We start from the raw sequence: 15752 nt of genomic DNA, 5'->3' as shown, positions 1-15752 counted from the left end.
CCTGCCCTGGATTTCTCTTTATGAGGTGGAAAAGTGGTGGTGTAACATTTGGAAAGAAAAATAAAACCTTTCTGGCTTACGTTATGAACCGTGAGCTCAGCAGAACCCTGCCTCATACCTACTCAGCTGCAAATAAGGGACACAGAGCCGAATTTGCAGAAGGATCTCAGGTCATTCTGGGGCTACAGGAGACGAGTGGCATGTGGGAAAGGATGGGCAGCGAAGGGGAGTTCTTTGTGTGGCAGGGATGGATCCCGCTTTAGAGACGGGAAGCAATTGGACAAGGCAAGGCTGCTGCTGGATGTGACAGCAAGAAAAATAACCCCACTGCTGGAAAATCTGGGAGGAAGCTCTTGAAACGCCTACTAAGGGGGCACATAAACTACATTCTCTGGATTTTGGCTTTCCTCAGAGTTTGCAGCACCTCACACCACATTTAACTCACCGTCTGCATATGCGACACCCCCTGGAAGGATCCTCTTGACATAAACTCCATATTCCTCTCCAGTGAGTTCCTTGATGCCACCAATTACCTTAATACCTGGAGGAAAAGAAGTGCCCATAACACAGAGGCAGAAGAATCACCATTTCCACAGGCTGTCCTGGAGGGATGTGGCCTTGGGCACAGCTCCCTGCACACCCGACCCTCCTTTTACAACCCACTCCTGGAAAGCTCTGTGTACCTCCTGCACTACACCAGGAGCAGCAACAGGATGCTGGCACAACACAAAATCTAAAGGCATCTGAGAGCACCCATCAGGAGCAGCAGCTACAGAGACAAAGCTGCTGAAGAAGGCACAGGCAGGGAGTGACCACCTTCCCCAGCCCCAAGTCTGTCAGTCCTCACAGTGAAATCAGCCACTGGTGGGTGACTGATAAAGACTTGGCATAGAAATACTGAGGCCAGATGTTTCTCCCAGGAGACCCCCTTCAAGATGCAACACCTGGACAAGCCCCAGGTTCAATACTGCAGTGAGAACATCCCTGCTGTGAGCTCACCAGCCTGCCAGGCTCCAGCAGCATCTCCACCACAGCCTTTGAAGCTCCCACCGATGGCAGAGCTGGACATCAGGAGCGTGCTCGAGAGAAGCCACTTCTCATCAGTGTTTGGACCCAGGAGGAGCAGCCCAGAGGCAGGAACCAGGGTGCAGAGATGACCTTTGGTGCAGCTCTGAAATCCCTCATGGGGCTGGCAAAGGGCTTCCATGCTGCATGGCCACCACTCCAGCCACAGGACCTGTCCCTGCTGGCACGTATAAGCTCAGCGGCAGGAAAAGGCCCAAGAGACTTATTTGTCCAGGGCTCATTATGCCCTGCTTCAAAGATCCAGGCTGTGGACAGAAGGATTAAAAACCCTGGCTTTAATTAACAAATCTCCCCTGAGAGCTGCCAGTCAGGCATTTTTCTGCTCTGGACAAGAGGGCATGCTGAGGACAGGCAGTACCACAGTGAACCCAGCTGCATCTCTGGCTGCTGCGAGCCTTGGTGGGGTGCTGGGATGCAAGAAGTGGCACCATGCAAGAAACACCTCTGAAGCACAGCTTCTTCCCAAAACACAAGACCCTCTTCCCTCCTGATGGTTTCAGAAAGGGAGCGGATGCTGGATGGGGGACTCCTTGGGGCAATGCTGCTATTTCCATCCCTAGTTCCTCTTGTAACCCAAGACCCTGCCAAGTTTTCAGCTGCTTCTAGGAAAAGACCTTGTCTCTTGAGTTACCTCTTCATTAAAATTGTGATTAAAACCGGTATATGCACTAATTGCTGCTTCTCCCAAGTACAGAACCCCAATCCCATCCAAGTGCTGGAGTTTATTCCCTGGGCTTGATGCCCTCCTGGGCATGAGGAACTGTTTTACCAATGGCACTGGCATCCACAGCAAAACACCTCAGGGAAAGGGACCAATGCTGTTCTCCATTATATTGGTTTTTCAAAAGAAATTCACTAGGATTTGAAATACCATCCATAAGAGGCATCTCCAAGCAGCATGAGCCTCACTGAGGCATGGAAGCAGGTCAGGCACCTGTGGACCAGAGTGGGGAAGAGATGCTACAGCCCCAAAACCCACTAGCAGAAGGTAAATGCTGCTCATCGTCACCAAGGATGCTCAACTGGACAGCTTCTTGGCTTCCAACCAGGCTGGGGTGGCTGCTGGTGGGCTTTGCAGGTTATCTCTGGGAAGGGTTTGAGGGGTCCTGTGGGACAGAAAGCCCCATTGGTTCCCCTGAATGGAGAGGACACTAAGTCCGGCTAAGGCCAAGGTGATGACTCAAGAAGCTGTCATATGTCTTTCTTCACACTGGAACATGAAGCAATTAAGGATGATAAAAGGTGTGAGACAATTAATGTCAAAATCTGCATCTCGGAAGAGCCGCAGCATCACCCAGCGACCCAGCAGGACCTGCCTGTGTCAGGCTCTGCTGCTGAGGTATCAAATCAATAATGACTCATTTCCCTTTTGTGTCTGCAAATCAATTGTAATAATGGCTTAATATAGCTGAAGTATCTACAAATCCCCCTTTATCCCCAACGATGGCAGGAGAAAAGCCGATCTTGTTATTAAAATCGGCGCTTACTCACAGTATTGCTCCCAGACACACTAAAACTTTGACAGGGGAGAGGAAGAAACCCTGACTGAACTCCCTTGTCTGCAAACCAGCTGAGTGCTGCCAGGCTCTGCTCATGCTCCCATTGCTTCACCAGATGCCAGTCCTGCCTTCCCAAGAGACAGGCACTGGGAAGTCCCCACTGAGGCAGGGAGGAGGAGAAGGAGGAGGAAGGGCTGACCACTGAGCTGTGGGACAGCCTGGGATTGATCCAAACAACCTGAAATTACCAGAGATTGTGGCAGTAACATTCCCAGGAGTCTTTGTGTTGTATAAATTCTCATTTCAATCACATTTATTTTTGGGACCCAGTGTAGGTAAATAATGGCTCTTTAATTATCACAGCATCAGGGTCCCGGTATAATGCTTATTAAGTCATACTTAGGGCCAGATAATCTAGCCTATTTTGGATCCCTCTATTTAATCTTTCCTTTCTGGCAAAGGTCCTGGAGCTGATGCCCATGCCCCCAGTATTTTCTCTTTTGCAGAATAAACATTTACAGGGAAGCTACACTTGGGCATCCCACTTTGACCATGACGGTGTTTCCTTTAGATTCTTCAACTCTACAGATGCCTTCAAGCCCTTCGAGCTCCTCTGGTGCATCTAATCCCACTCCCACTAATGCCAGTGTTGCGGTTATCAACTTCTCAGGCTATAATCTCACCTGCTCCCAGCTCCCTATACCAAGGGTCAAGGGGTGTCCTGGCTAATCTGCTTGTTTAGCCCAACTGTAATCATCTCCGGCGCATCCCGACCCCACCGGCTGCCGTGCCGGCCTCCCGGCAGCCCGCACGGAGCGAGGCCGCCCGCTCTGCTCCTAAGCTAGCAATGTTCAATTACATTTCCCTTAATCCCTCTGTTGATCTTGCAGCCCTGGCCAGCTTTTTCCGTCTGGAGGAAGGGATGGATTGGAGGTGAATCACTCGCTGCCCTGTCCTAAGAAGATGAAGGTCAAGATAATGGGATCTCGTTGTTTCTGAGAAGTGCTTCTTAATCAGCACTTCCCTTTGATGGCTATTCTTTAATTCAAATTTCGGGTTTTAGGAGCTGCCAGGTAACCCCTTTGAACTTCTGCTGAGGTTCACATGTTGGTTTCCACCTAAAGCCACAGAGCAACAGACCCAGGGCCAAACGCTGACCTACTGTGCCGGCACTGAGCGGGCTAATGCTGCCCTAAAGAAGCTCTGCTGGAATAACACCTACATCTGAGCAGCAGAAGCTCCTAGAGGAACCTTTTTATCCCCCTCAAAAAAACCCATTCTGAGCAGCTACAGCTACATCAGACACAGGGTCTTCAGCAGACAGGGATGAGTCCTGAAGGATGACTGCTTGTCTTGGGCATTTCAAGCTTCACAAGAGGGGATGAGAACAGCTTATGATGGCATTAGAAAATCCACAGTGTTATCCCTTCCCCTGGGACATCACAAGACCCTGGAGAGTCTGGCCACAGGCTGGGGGAAGGAGGAGTGTTGGGGCTCAGCAAAGTGGCTCACAGTGGGCTGTGACATCTGTGCACCTCTCCCAGAGGTCAGCAGCAGCACAGCCAGGCTTTCCGAGCTCCTTTAACGAGCTAATCTAACCCAACAGCTAAAATCCCATCAACTCAACCAAATCCACCTCTGGAGATTAAAACATTGCATTCACCAAACAAAGACACTCCTCTGAGCTCCCCTGAACCAGGGGGAGATTCAGCAAAGCTGTTCCTCCTCAGCAGAAAGCCCCATTATCCAAGAGCTGGAAGCAGCCAGCAACTAATCCATAACTAGTCTCAGGAAACCTGAGCTTGTTTCTCTGGTGAGTTTGACTTCTCAGGAGGGGTCCCCAGATGATCACCCAAGGACCTTACCAAAGAGCCCCACAGTTGCTCTGCAGGGTGATGGACCTGTGCTTGCAGTTAAGAGTTATGGAGGAGCCTGTGTGGTGAACCCTGAGAAATCCTGATGCAGGACAGCAAGTTTTTATGAAGTCCATGGAAGAGCACCAGTATTTATGCTGCTGGATACACAGAGGTCAGACAAGATGCTACCCTGGATCCTTTTGAGATGAGTTTTATGAACCTGTGGCTATTTCTCACGTTCTGATGGATGTGACCACCTCTTTTCACTTCTCTTCCATGCTTTGATGTTCAGAGTGCCATGGAAGGATGTCTGACTCACTCAGTGCTCATACCCTTACCCGTGGGACAAACTTTCCAAAAACAACTCATATGACCTGGTCCCCAGGAGAGCTGCAACGCCCTGTGCCACCTGTCAGGGTGGCTTCTAGTGCCCTGCTGCAGTGGCAGGCAGCTGGTTAGCCCTTGGGGGTTTATTTAGTATATTTTAATTTTTAAATATAATATATTATATGAAATAATATATATATATTTACATATATGTATATATAAAGCTGGGCTTATTCAGCTTGGAGAAGAGAAGGCTGTGGGGGGACCTCATTGCAGCCTTCCAGTCCCTGAAGGGAGCAGAGGAACAGGAGGGAATCAGCTTGTTCAAAGGGCAGAGACTGGCAGGACAAGGGGGATGGAGTGAAGCTGAAGGAGGGAAGGGTTAGATGAGATATTGGGAAGTTCTTTCCAGAGAGAGTGGTGAGGGGCTGGAACAGGCTGCCCAGAGAGGGAGTGGGTGCCCCATCCCTGGGGGTGTTCAAGGCCAGGTTGGATGGGGCCCTGGGCAACCTTGTGTAGCTCCAGGCCTGGAGGTTGGTGTCCCTGCCTGTGGCAGGGGTGTTGGAGCTCTGTGATGCTTGGGGTCCCTTCCAACCCAGACCAGTCTGGGACTCTATGATACATAAATACTCCCACACAGCTCTCAGTGCTGTGCCTGCTCACCATTGACAGGGAATTAATCAGGATTTTGACTTTATTTTACCTCCCAGCTGAAAGGTGCTGCCAGACTCTTGACACAGGCACAAGAACTGGCATTTCTGCGAGATGCCCAACTTCACCCAGGGAGGCACATCATGGCAGAGTTGCTGAGGACAAGGAGGAGATGCTCAAGCTGCCCCAGCCCACCCCAGTGTCCCCTGAAGGGGGTTGGTACTCACCCAGCCCATTTGCACAGTCATAGAAGTCGAAGCAATGCACGGTCCGATCCATCCCATACGGTCCCATGAGTGTCCTGAGAGAGAGAGAAGAAAGGCATCTTTCTTCCACAGGCTAAAACAAACTCACCCAACCAACACCTGCACGAGGACACCCTTCCCACCACCCCAGATGTTGCCCACAGAACGATGCTGACGCGCAGGCTGAGGGTCACAGCCCTCACATTAAGCCTGTGCTGACCAAAAGCCACCCCCTCCCACCCCCAATGCCTGGAGTTTAGACAAATAAATGAGAGAATATGTGCAGGGCTGGACATCATCCTCCCCACCCAGCAAATCTGATGGACCTGTCTGCGATTCATTACCACAGATTAACAGGGCTGAACAGCTGTCCAGCTCCCGGGAAATGAGATCAGAGCTCAGACCAGTGTTCCAGGAATAAACCAGTTTCACAAACACAGCCAGCCTGTAATGAAGACAGCCAGGCACGATCTGCTCCCGGGGTTTTGTAATGCAGGCAGTCTCCATCCCTTTGGAGGGGAGTCTGGGAAAGGAGGGTTGCAAGGTTTGGTGACCCCCTTCGGGTACCTGTCTCATCAGGCTGATGGTGGGAGCATCTCATCACAAGGCAAAGTGGGTGCAAGAGCATTGTACACCCAAGCTTCTACTCTGACAAGTGACTCCCCCCCAATACCCACTAGCAGGACAGGTGTCCCAAATAAATGACACCAAAAGCTCCACTCTGCTCAAGCTGGGGACCACAGACTTCAAATGTGGACCACCAGTGCTTCTCCTCCTTGGATGGTCACCCCGGTGAGGATGGGTGGACATGAGGATGGGTGGACTGTGATCTGACAAACCCAGAGCCAAACACACCAGGTGGGAAACCAGGGGTGGGGTGGTGGGCTCCCAAAACACTCTGCTTCCCAGGATTTAAGTCACAAAAGAAAAGGAGTTTCTGAATCCAGATCAGATCCCAAATCTGGATACAGCTGACAAGGAACAACACCACAGGTCACAACAGACTCCTCAGAGTCCAATGGTATACAGGAGAGGAATAAACCTCAGGGACTTCTCTTTGCAGGCATCCAAAATACCACTCCAAATATCCAGCTATCCGCAGCGCCAGTGAACCCCACCTCCAAGATCCAGACTGAAAGCTTTTTCTCCTCATTAAAAATAATCCCCCTTGATATTCTTGCAACATTTCACATATTCAAAAGACCAGACAAACAACTGGCTGCATCTGGCTGTCAGAAAAGAGAACCTGATGGTATCCCAGGAAGCCAAATCAACCCCAGGCCCAGCCTGGCTCAGTTTACCACCCAGGGTTTTCTGAGCATTTAGAATAAATAAGTCACCGAGGAAACTCCACCAGGAATAAACAGAAACAGCTCAAACTGGGCTGAAATGCAACATAAGGACAGAGGTTTTGGTAAAGCAGCTGCCTACTTGACACGATCAACTTTGATCCCCGATTTGATGCCTGAATGGCGGAGCAGAAACCAGCCACGCAAGAAACCCAACAACAGGCACAAGTGATGATGTCCTCAGCTCCTTCTGCAGCACACAAGCCATCCCTGCCCCCACACCCTGGTCCTGCAGAAGCCACAGTAGACAGCCTTTGGCTAGAGGTGGCCGCTGGGACCCCCCAAGGGCTGCCCCACGCCCCCTCCCTGCTTCCTGCCCTGGCTGCGGCGGGATTACCTGCTGATGATGATGGCTCCTTTGTAAAGGACAGAGACAGCGGGCATCTTGCTTGCAGCAGCAGCCCAGCCCTGCACCAGCCACTCCAATTTGGCAGGAATCCGTTAAAGCAAGGAGGGAAAATGGGAAAAAAAAAAAAAAAAAGGGAAAAAAAAAAAAGGGGGAGGTCGGAGGGGATCACGTGGTCTCCCCTTATGCATGTTAATTCCACCCAACATTAACACAGATCAGCTAAAAACATCTCCAACTTTAGATTAAAGCTTATGCAAGCCAAAGCCAACACGGCCCATCGCAAGCGCCTTCCCAAAGAAGGGGGCGGGAGCGCTGCCGGCCCCCCCAGCAGGGCTGCCGCTCATTAGCGGAACAGGAGAAGTATTTGGGTGCATCCTATTGCACACCTTTGGGAATGGCCCCTCCAGGGACAAAGGGGCAGCATTTGGTGCAGGACATGTGTGCTCACCACCCCTAAAGGCTTAAAATCCCTAGGAAAGCTTTGGCAGTTACAAGAGCCTGGGGCACTTAGGGGTTTAGGGGGGTGGGTTTGTTCTTTTAGCATCTTTCCCAGCCCACATTATTTCCTTCTTAATATGAAGCAAGTTCAGCTGTTCCACTGTCTGCTGGGAAGCCAGAGACATAGTTTGCCTTTAAACAGTCTCTTCCACCCCTGCCTGGGGTGCACATCACCAAGGCAGAGACGCGTGACACCCCCTGTTTTGTGGGATGTGGGGACAGAGGGATGACGTGAGATGATCCAAGGCTGGCCAGCAAGCATGGATGGACCTGGAACAAGCCACTGCAGGGCTCAGCAGGAGCAGGACTGTGTTCTTGGTGGGCACAATGTGAAGTGAAGAGACATTCCAAGGAAACATGCTGTCCTGGAGCTGCAGGAGGACACAAATCCTGCATCCCTACAAGCTCAGGGGAACAGCTAGGGGCACAGGTAAGCTCTCAGCCCCATTATCCGTGTCCTCCTCACGCTGCCTGCACGGCCTGTGTGGCTGCAACAGACCTCGTTAGCTAAGCATCAGCCAGGGATCAGACATGGACATGCCTGCCTGGGACTGCAAATGCCTTGCCAAATCTTTCCTTGGACCCAGTGGATGTTTTCAGCTGATCAAATGTTGCTGTTTTGTTAGCAAGACTTGTTTTGTTAGCAAGACTTTCCCCATGGCTGCATGAAGCTTCACCAGGCCAGTGCAAGGAGCTTGAAAGCAGGGAAAAACATTAAGGGTTCCTGCATTTTAATTACTTTATTTTAAGTGAATTCCATGCAGGAGTATTCCCATGAAATATTAGAAACTCAAGCAGACCAGACCATTTGGTGGCCAAAACTCTCCTAAATACTCCCCAGTCCTCTAAGGCACTGTAACCATCACAGTCACAGCAAGACACAACTTCCATCCCACCACCAACATTCAACATACAGCCTTTTGAGCTCCTTTGAGACACTACTAATTAATCAACTCATAAAATTACCCCTTTGGGTCACAGGCCAGAGCCTCACCTGGAAGGAATCAATGTTTGCTGAAGGGAAAGGGTAGCACAAGTGCTAGGGACAACATGGACAGGACAAGGTGGTCTCTCTTGATGAGCTTCAGAGGGGCTGCAGGAGAGCTTGCTAAAGCCAGACCAGCCTAACCCAAAAATATACAGAAAGGTGGGAAGAATTCCCTGGCAACCCAGTAATACATCCACCCATCCATTTCAGACAGTAAAGTAAATAAAAATTGAACCAAAGAGGCCCTTGGAGAAGAGGAGCAGGGCTCAGCTTCCACCTTCTAACCCTTCAGGTCCTCAACCCCATCCTCCAAAACAGAGACCTTGGCAAAATACACCAGATGCTCAAGCTCTTCACTGAGCTGGGCACTTGGCTGAGCAACTGGGGGTACATCCAGCTGGAAAGCCCAGGCTTGTTACCCCAGGGAACCACCAATGAGACTTTGTGTTTTTAGAGTAAGTGGGAGAACAAAAAGAGCACAAATTAAGTACAAACCACAACATCAGCCCTGGACAGCATAGAAATGTGCTTAGCCTGTATGGGCACCTTTCAGCTGACTGCTAGAAATGGGACCTTTTGTGAAGCTGCTTTTTCTGTGTAAAAGAGAAGCTCTGTTTGCTTGAAAAAATATTTTTAATATTAAAAAAGATGAGTGAAAAGAGTCAGTTTCTCTTAGCCCTAGCATGAAAAGCAGGACTGGATGAAGCTACAAGTGGCACCAATGTAAGTGCCACCGAAGTAGCACAATATTATTATTTCTGGTCCTTAGAGCAGGACCATTATTAACAATAAAATGCTGATAGCAAAGCATGGCACAAGCCCTGTGCATCCCTAATCCATTTTACTAGGAGATAGGGAGGGGAAAGTGAGGGAGAGTGAAACCTGGAGTGCTGGGCAGGAGCAGGAAGAGCAGGATATGTACCAGGAGAAGGAGCAGGTTATGTACCAGCCAAGGAGCAGGTAGAAAAGGTGGTGACAGTATCATTTCCTGGGTTTCAGAAAGAAAAGAGGGGGAAGGGTGGCTGCAACAAGCACAGCCAACAGCAAAGTTACTTTTTCTCATTATTCTGGTCTCTCCTTGCCCTACCCACCCAGCCTGCAAGCACACAGTGCCAGGCTGTGCTGCCCCACAGCAGGCATGGGTTTACATCATTAGGAGCATTGGCACCTCACAGCCAGCATGTGGGTGGAGAGATGTCCAGCAAAAAGTGCCAGATGGCATGAGAAGGCATCATTCACAGCTCAACTCTCATGAAACTGTTGGGTTCAACAGCTGCTCTCCCCAGCCAAACAGTTCTTTGCAGCCTGGCTGCTCAGGCAGGATCATCTCCAGGTCATGGGAAGGCCATGCAAGTAAAGAAGTAGAATCTTCAGTCTCCTCAAGGATGCCAGGGCCAACACTGAGGCTAAAACCCAGAAGCTGGGTCTTACATACAACTTGGCTTTCAGTGCTGCCTGATGGCAAGGAGATCTGGAAGGGTTGTGCAGCCTGACTCACAGCCCACAGAGCTCCTTGGGCAGGTGGAAAAGCTGCCTTATCTGAAACTCAAACTAAAGAAACGCTCCCAGCACATCATCCCCAACTGAAGAGAGCTCACAGACAGCACTGATGGGGCATGTGATGCCCCATGACACACCAGCACCCCTGGACTTCCAGGCTTCCAAGCGATCAGCTCCTGGTGGGAAGTCTCCAACCCCTTCATGAAGCCACACAGGCTTCATGGGAAGGATGCTCTCTCCTGATGCCAAGAAAGCTCACTCAGGGAGAAGAGAAGCACATTTTAAAGTTGGATTTTTCCCTAAATACAAACCAGTTGTGTGATCCTCCCTGCCTCCAGCCAGGCTGTGCGCTGCCCAGGGAGCACCGCCTCAGGGTTCCCTCCTTCAGACTTCTTGCTTTAGAAAGTACTGTTAAGATCAGAGATGGTTTAGGTAGGGATGCAACAAAAATCAAGGAGAGTTTCTTTCCCATCCAACAGAAAACCAGGAGGAGATGCAATTCACTGCTGCGTTGCTGTTACTCATCGCTCCTCCCTGAGCTGGTCAGAGGACCTTCTAGGAAAGCAGCCTTTCACCTGTCTGTGGCTAAAAGGCTCTCCTTGTCTTCTGCCTCCTTTGAGGTCTGTCTCCAGCTGTGCCTGGCACACAGCAGCCCTTGCTGGGTAACTTGGCCCAAATCCCTGCCCTCCAAACTGGGACCACCCTGGGAGAGGCACACCTCTCCTCTTCCCACAGCATCCAGGCTGGAAGTCAAGGCTCCAGGCAGGACCCTGAGCTTGGTGAAGCAGCAGCACAGGAATGCCAGACCTGAGGATGGGCCAGTTGTGCCAACAGCAGCATCCCTGAGCCCACAGGTAGACTCCAGGTGGTTTAGAGGAACAGGAGGTACAGCCCTCAGCAGGACACCAAGTTATATCCCACCAACACTGAGAGACGTGGTGGGAGCGAAGAGCTGCCCAGGCAGCACCCAGCTCTTGCTTAATAACCCCCCAGCATTTGTTTGGTGACAAACAGAACCAGCGTAGGCTGGAGGGGCCCACATGTCTGGTTAGGAAACAGCCAAGGCAGCCACATGGCTTCCAGCATCGGGGCAAAGCGCTGATAATAAATCAAGGAACAGGACTTGGCTGCTGTGGAGCTGTCCACAGCCACTGTGCTGTGTGGTCACAGCCCAGCCCACGCTGCTTTCACAAGCATTACCCATGGAGCTGCTTCAAGGGAGCTCATCAGATCAGGGACATTCACAGGCAAGTCTCAACAGAAGGGCAAACAAGTGAAACCACACTGCCAAAACCACCAGCAGAGAAAGCAGGCAGGGACTGCAGGGAGCACCCAGGGACTGGCAGCTCTGTGCAGCTCTAGCAGTGCCCTCCAGCCCAGCCCTGGGCATCAGCAGCTCCTCATTGGTGGTAACACCACCCAAACCCCTTGGGACATCACTCATAGGAAAAGCTCATCCCCGCGAGGCCAGCTGGCACCGGTCACACATCTCCACACCCCATGGGTGCCTTCGTCCTCCTGATGGTTGTGCAGACCTTCATCCACTTCCTCTGGGGCAAAGGGGGGAGCCCAGGGTATCAGAGGGTAGCTACTACTTCCCACCACCACCTACATGGTTGCACACCCACTCCCTCCTCCCTGAAGCAGATGAAAAGCACTAATCACTGTCACACACCTCATCCCTGCAGCGTCCAGTCCTTGCAGAGGGCCACAGCACCCCTACGCCATCCTGACAACACTCCTTGCTGACCCAATTAGACTCTGAGCCAAGGACAGGTCTCCTGTGTCCACAGAGGTCAGGAGGGGGCTCCTGGGGAGCATTTCATCTCCTTGGTTGAGGCCTGCCACTCCTTGTGGGGGGCCACCATTCACTCCTGCCTGAACAAAAGCCACTCCATCTAAAAATGGAGAGACAAGGTTTTGAAGCCAAGGTGGTTTGCTGGTGCTTACTCCCTCCATCTGCTGAAGGAAAATGTCTCCACCCTGGGCTGGGTGGAGAGTAGGACCCCCTTCTCCCACTGCATCTGCCCCATGAGCCAGCACCACCCAGACAGCAAGACCATGGGCAGGCAGAGATGCCATCTCCCACTGCTGGCTGGGCTGTCCTGTTCTCTGACCTCTTCTATCCCCTTCCTATAGATGTATTCCCATTTCCAAGCCTTCTCAGCCAGTGGATTTCTTCAGCATGAGGCAATCTTTGAATCTTTGCTGTTTGAAGCCCCCAATGCCCATCACTTACATCATGAGGGCCTCCAAAAGGGAGCCAATCCCACCTGAAAGATACACCTCAACCAAGGTGGAACATTTTCTGGGGGTGCTTCTTGCCCGTGGGCACCTGCCTGGCAGAGCTGGCCTCAGAGACTGATGAGGCTTGGAGAGGGGTTGCAAGTGTTTTCCTATGGACAGACCCCTCCATCACCACACAGCTCTTCCTATGCTGGTCCAAAAGCTTTTGCTTAAGGCAGAATGGCCTCTAATTAGCCTGTCCTGCAGTAATTAGGAAGACAGGCCGTTTCAGGTGGCAGCAAGGTCAGGATTGGTCTGTCAGAGGTTGTTGGAAAAGGTGCTTATGCCAGAGCCCTGCACCCAGCTGAAATAAGGGTCCCCCAACATCAGTTCCAACCCAGACCTCCCCCGTACCCACTTGAGATGGGGAGTAACAGAGTTCAAACACAACTACAGGGGAAAACTCAAGCGATCTTGCTTCATCTTTGTCCCAGCAGCACTGAGGCGCAGTGCCATACCAGATGTGAGCAGCCTTCCTTCCTCCCTCCTCTTCCTCCCGTGAGGTGAGGAATCTGCTGCTCTGCTTGAGGATTTGCAGCCCCTGTTTGGGCATCTGCTCCCGTGAAGGGTTAACAGGATTAGAAACCTGCCTGCCTTGCTAAATCCCTGGCTGTGGGATTGGGCTGGTTATGAACGAGGGACAGCGGCCATGGGAGCTGCAGGCCCCACTCTGCCTTCAGGGCCACAGGCCTGTGCTCGGCATCAGGCCCTCCAAATCCCCCAGGGAGCAGCAAATAGATTAGCTTCCCCAATTAGGGAAAAATATAAGAATGCTGTCAGGGAGCTCACCAGGGTGATACCATAAGAAGGAAAAGGGAAAGGAGGAGGGAAGGGAAACAACTGGATACAGAAGGGTGGGAAAACAATATATTTTGGGGAAAGATTTCAGAGCCGGCACAGAAGAGGCTGGCACAGAGGCTTGGGAAGAGCTTTGACCCATCCTCAAGCCACAAATATTCCTGTGCTCAAACCCAAACCCTGGCACAAGCTGTAATAATAATGCTGAGAGGATTGAGGGAAGCACTGAGCTGCTCCTGCACCCTGACACTGTCCAGCGAGCAGCCAGCAGTGGGTCTGCACCACGACGGGCACTTTTGGGGCTATTTTATTCCCTGAAGCTCCTGTACAAAAGCCACCCCTGAAAACCTGTGTAGAGCCCCCAGCAGTCACTCAGCAGATGGACAAAGCCACACAGGACAACCCTGCATCACCCCTGAGAGAAGCTGGTGCTCAGAGATGAGCTACCGGTCCAGCCACACACCCCATCAGCCCCTGCCCCAATGGTGCCAGACAAGGCCCCGCTGGCAGCTCATGTTTATTTATTAAACTCCTATTTCAAACTCTAAAATTAATCTTTTAATCAGCAGCAGAGCAGGGCCATGCTTATCAGAGCGCTGGGGAGGTGTTATCTCCCCACCATCTGCTCACCGCCCTCCACCGCGTCCTGGAGGAGCCACCAGACAGCCAAATGCCGGCCAGCATCGCTGGCACCCACTGCACGTGGGAGCTGGCACCCTGGCACAAAGCTGGCTGCCCCTCAGCAGGGGCTCCTCATCCCCACAAAATACATCCCAGCGAGCACAGCTGGGGAGGTTTTGACCCAAATACGAGTGGCTTTCCAACAGCAAATGTCTTTTAAGCATTTTTGCCTTGCAAGCACAGGGCAGGGGGGCTCAGCAGCTCCAAGGAGCCAGGGATGCCCAGGGAACCATGGTGAGGCCACAGATGCTGCCAGGCAGGGGTGCAGCACTGCCTTGACCTCCCCAGCCCCAAAGGTATGCCCACCGTGGGCCTATGACACTGATACCCATCGGTGGCACCCACCTCACAAAAACACTCCCCACGAGGCCAAGCCTGTCCTGCACCACCTCCTTCTGACCAGCAACGGATTCTGCCTTTTCTGCACCCAAAAGCAGCAGGGAGGCATCAGCAGAGCACCCCAAACCAACCTCCCAGGGGAAGTTAGAGGTTCCCTCCAGGGTTCTGCCCTCACAAGCCCACCTGCACCCCCACAGGGTGCTACCACCCCACAACCACCCCCCCAGCCCTCGCCCCAATGACCTACTTCAGCAGGAGATGGATTGCACCCCGGCAGCATCCGCAGTCCTTGGTGACCACAGGGTCCCCCAGGCTCTCAGTCCCCAGGCAGGGGGGGTGCCCAGGCTCAGCCAGCCCAAGAAAGCCTCTGCCAAACCTCAGGGTGTCCTCAAGAGCCCATCAGGGCCCCCATCAGCTCCAGACCCGTCCCACTGACCCCCACTTAATCAGCTAAAGCCACACGCTCTGAACCCTGGCCCCAGCCGCAGCCGCACTCCCGCCAGCTCACTCTGCCCTACATAGACATCTGCAGCCGCCCAGCACCCACCTTCACCTCCCATCCCCTCCGCCATGCTGCCGCCTTCCCCACGCCCACACAGGGGTCCCCACTCTGCACCCACCTGCCCCTTGGACACCAGCACCACATGGACACGGTCCCTTTGAGGAAGCTGGTTGTGCTGAACAGGAGAGCCCAGCACTGGGGCTGCAGGAGGAGGAGGAGCACCCAATGCTGCTTGCAGAGGCTGGGGTGCTGCCCCAGCTGCTGCCTGTGAAATAAATCCCCTTCCCCACCCCTGGCTGACATGAGCCTCACCTGTGTGCTCCCTCTCCCAGTGGGAGCTTGTGAGTGCGTGCCATGGGATGCCCCCCGAGCCCCTGCCCTCCAGAGAGGGGGTCACCAAAATGAATTGAATTTAACCCTGCAGAAAGCAACGGGGGCACTGAGTGCACCCTCCTCCCTCGCCAAGATGGGGTTGGAGACGCTGAGTGATGCCCCGCTCCCGGCGCAGCAGCATTCTGCCCTGCTTACCAGTAGATGAGTGACAGCCCATCAAAGCGCTCCAGGTCGCGGCCAGGAGGCTGCAGGTAGGACATCATCCGGGGCCACCGTCCCCACCGAGCCCTTAGGGCTCCCCTGGCCGGCGCCGGCTGCCCGGGGCCATGGGCTCAGAGCACCGGTGGCCGACACAGCTCCCCAGCAAAGCTCCCCGGCACAGCCAGCCACATCTAATCCTGGCAGGCAAGCATGTGATCGCCCCTCTCCCAGCTCCCCCCGGCTAAACCCCGCCGATGTGTCCGG

The 15752-nt window shown here is 52.7% G+C and overlaps 1 protein-coding gene across 1 annotated transcript in view; it reads right to left on the bottom strand.

The window, feature by feature from the left end:
• The window catches only part of LOC311197384 (syntaxin-binding protein 4-like), a gene marked incomplete at its 5' end in the record, with an annotated part of 47480 nt that extends 31930 nt beyond the window's left edge, over window positions 1-15550 (bottom strand). Inside the window, 3 exons of the mRNA XM_084271138.1 lie at window positions 446-541; window positions 5647-5720; window positions 15483-15550. Coding sequence (XP_084127264.1) covers window positions 446-541; window positions 5647-5720; window positions 15483-15550 — 238 coding nt within the window. The remainder of the gene's footprint in view (window positions 1-445; window positions 542-5646; window positions 5721-15482) is intronic.
• Between the last annotated feature and the right edge of the window lie 202 nt (window positions 15551-15752).

Source organism: Gallinula chloropus (genome assembly GCF_964237585.1).
Source record: "Gallinula chloropus genome assembly, chromosome: 15".
Lineage (NCBI taxonomy): Eukaryota > Metazoa > Chordata > Aves > Gruiformes > Rallidae > Gallinula > Gallinula chloropus.
This window is presented reverse-complemented; position numbering and strand designations above follow the sequence as displayed.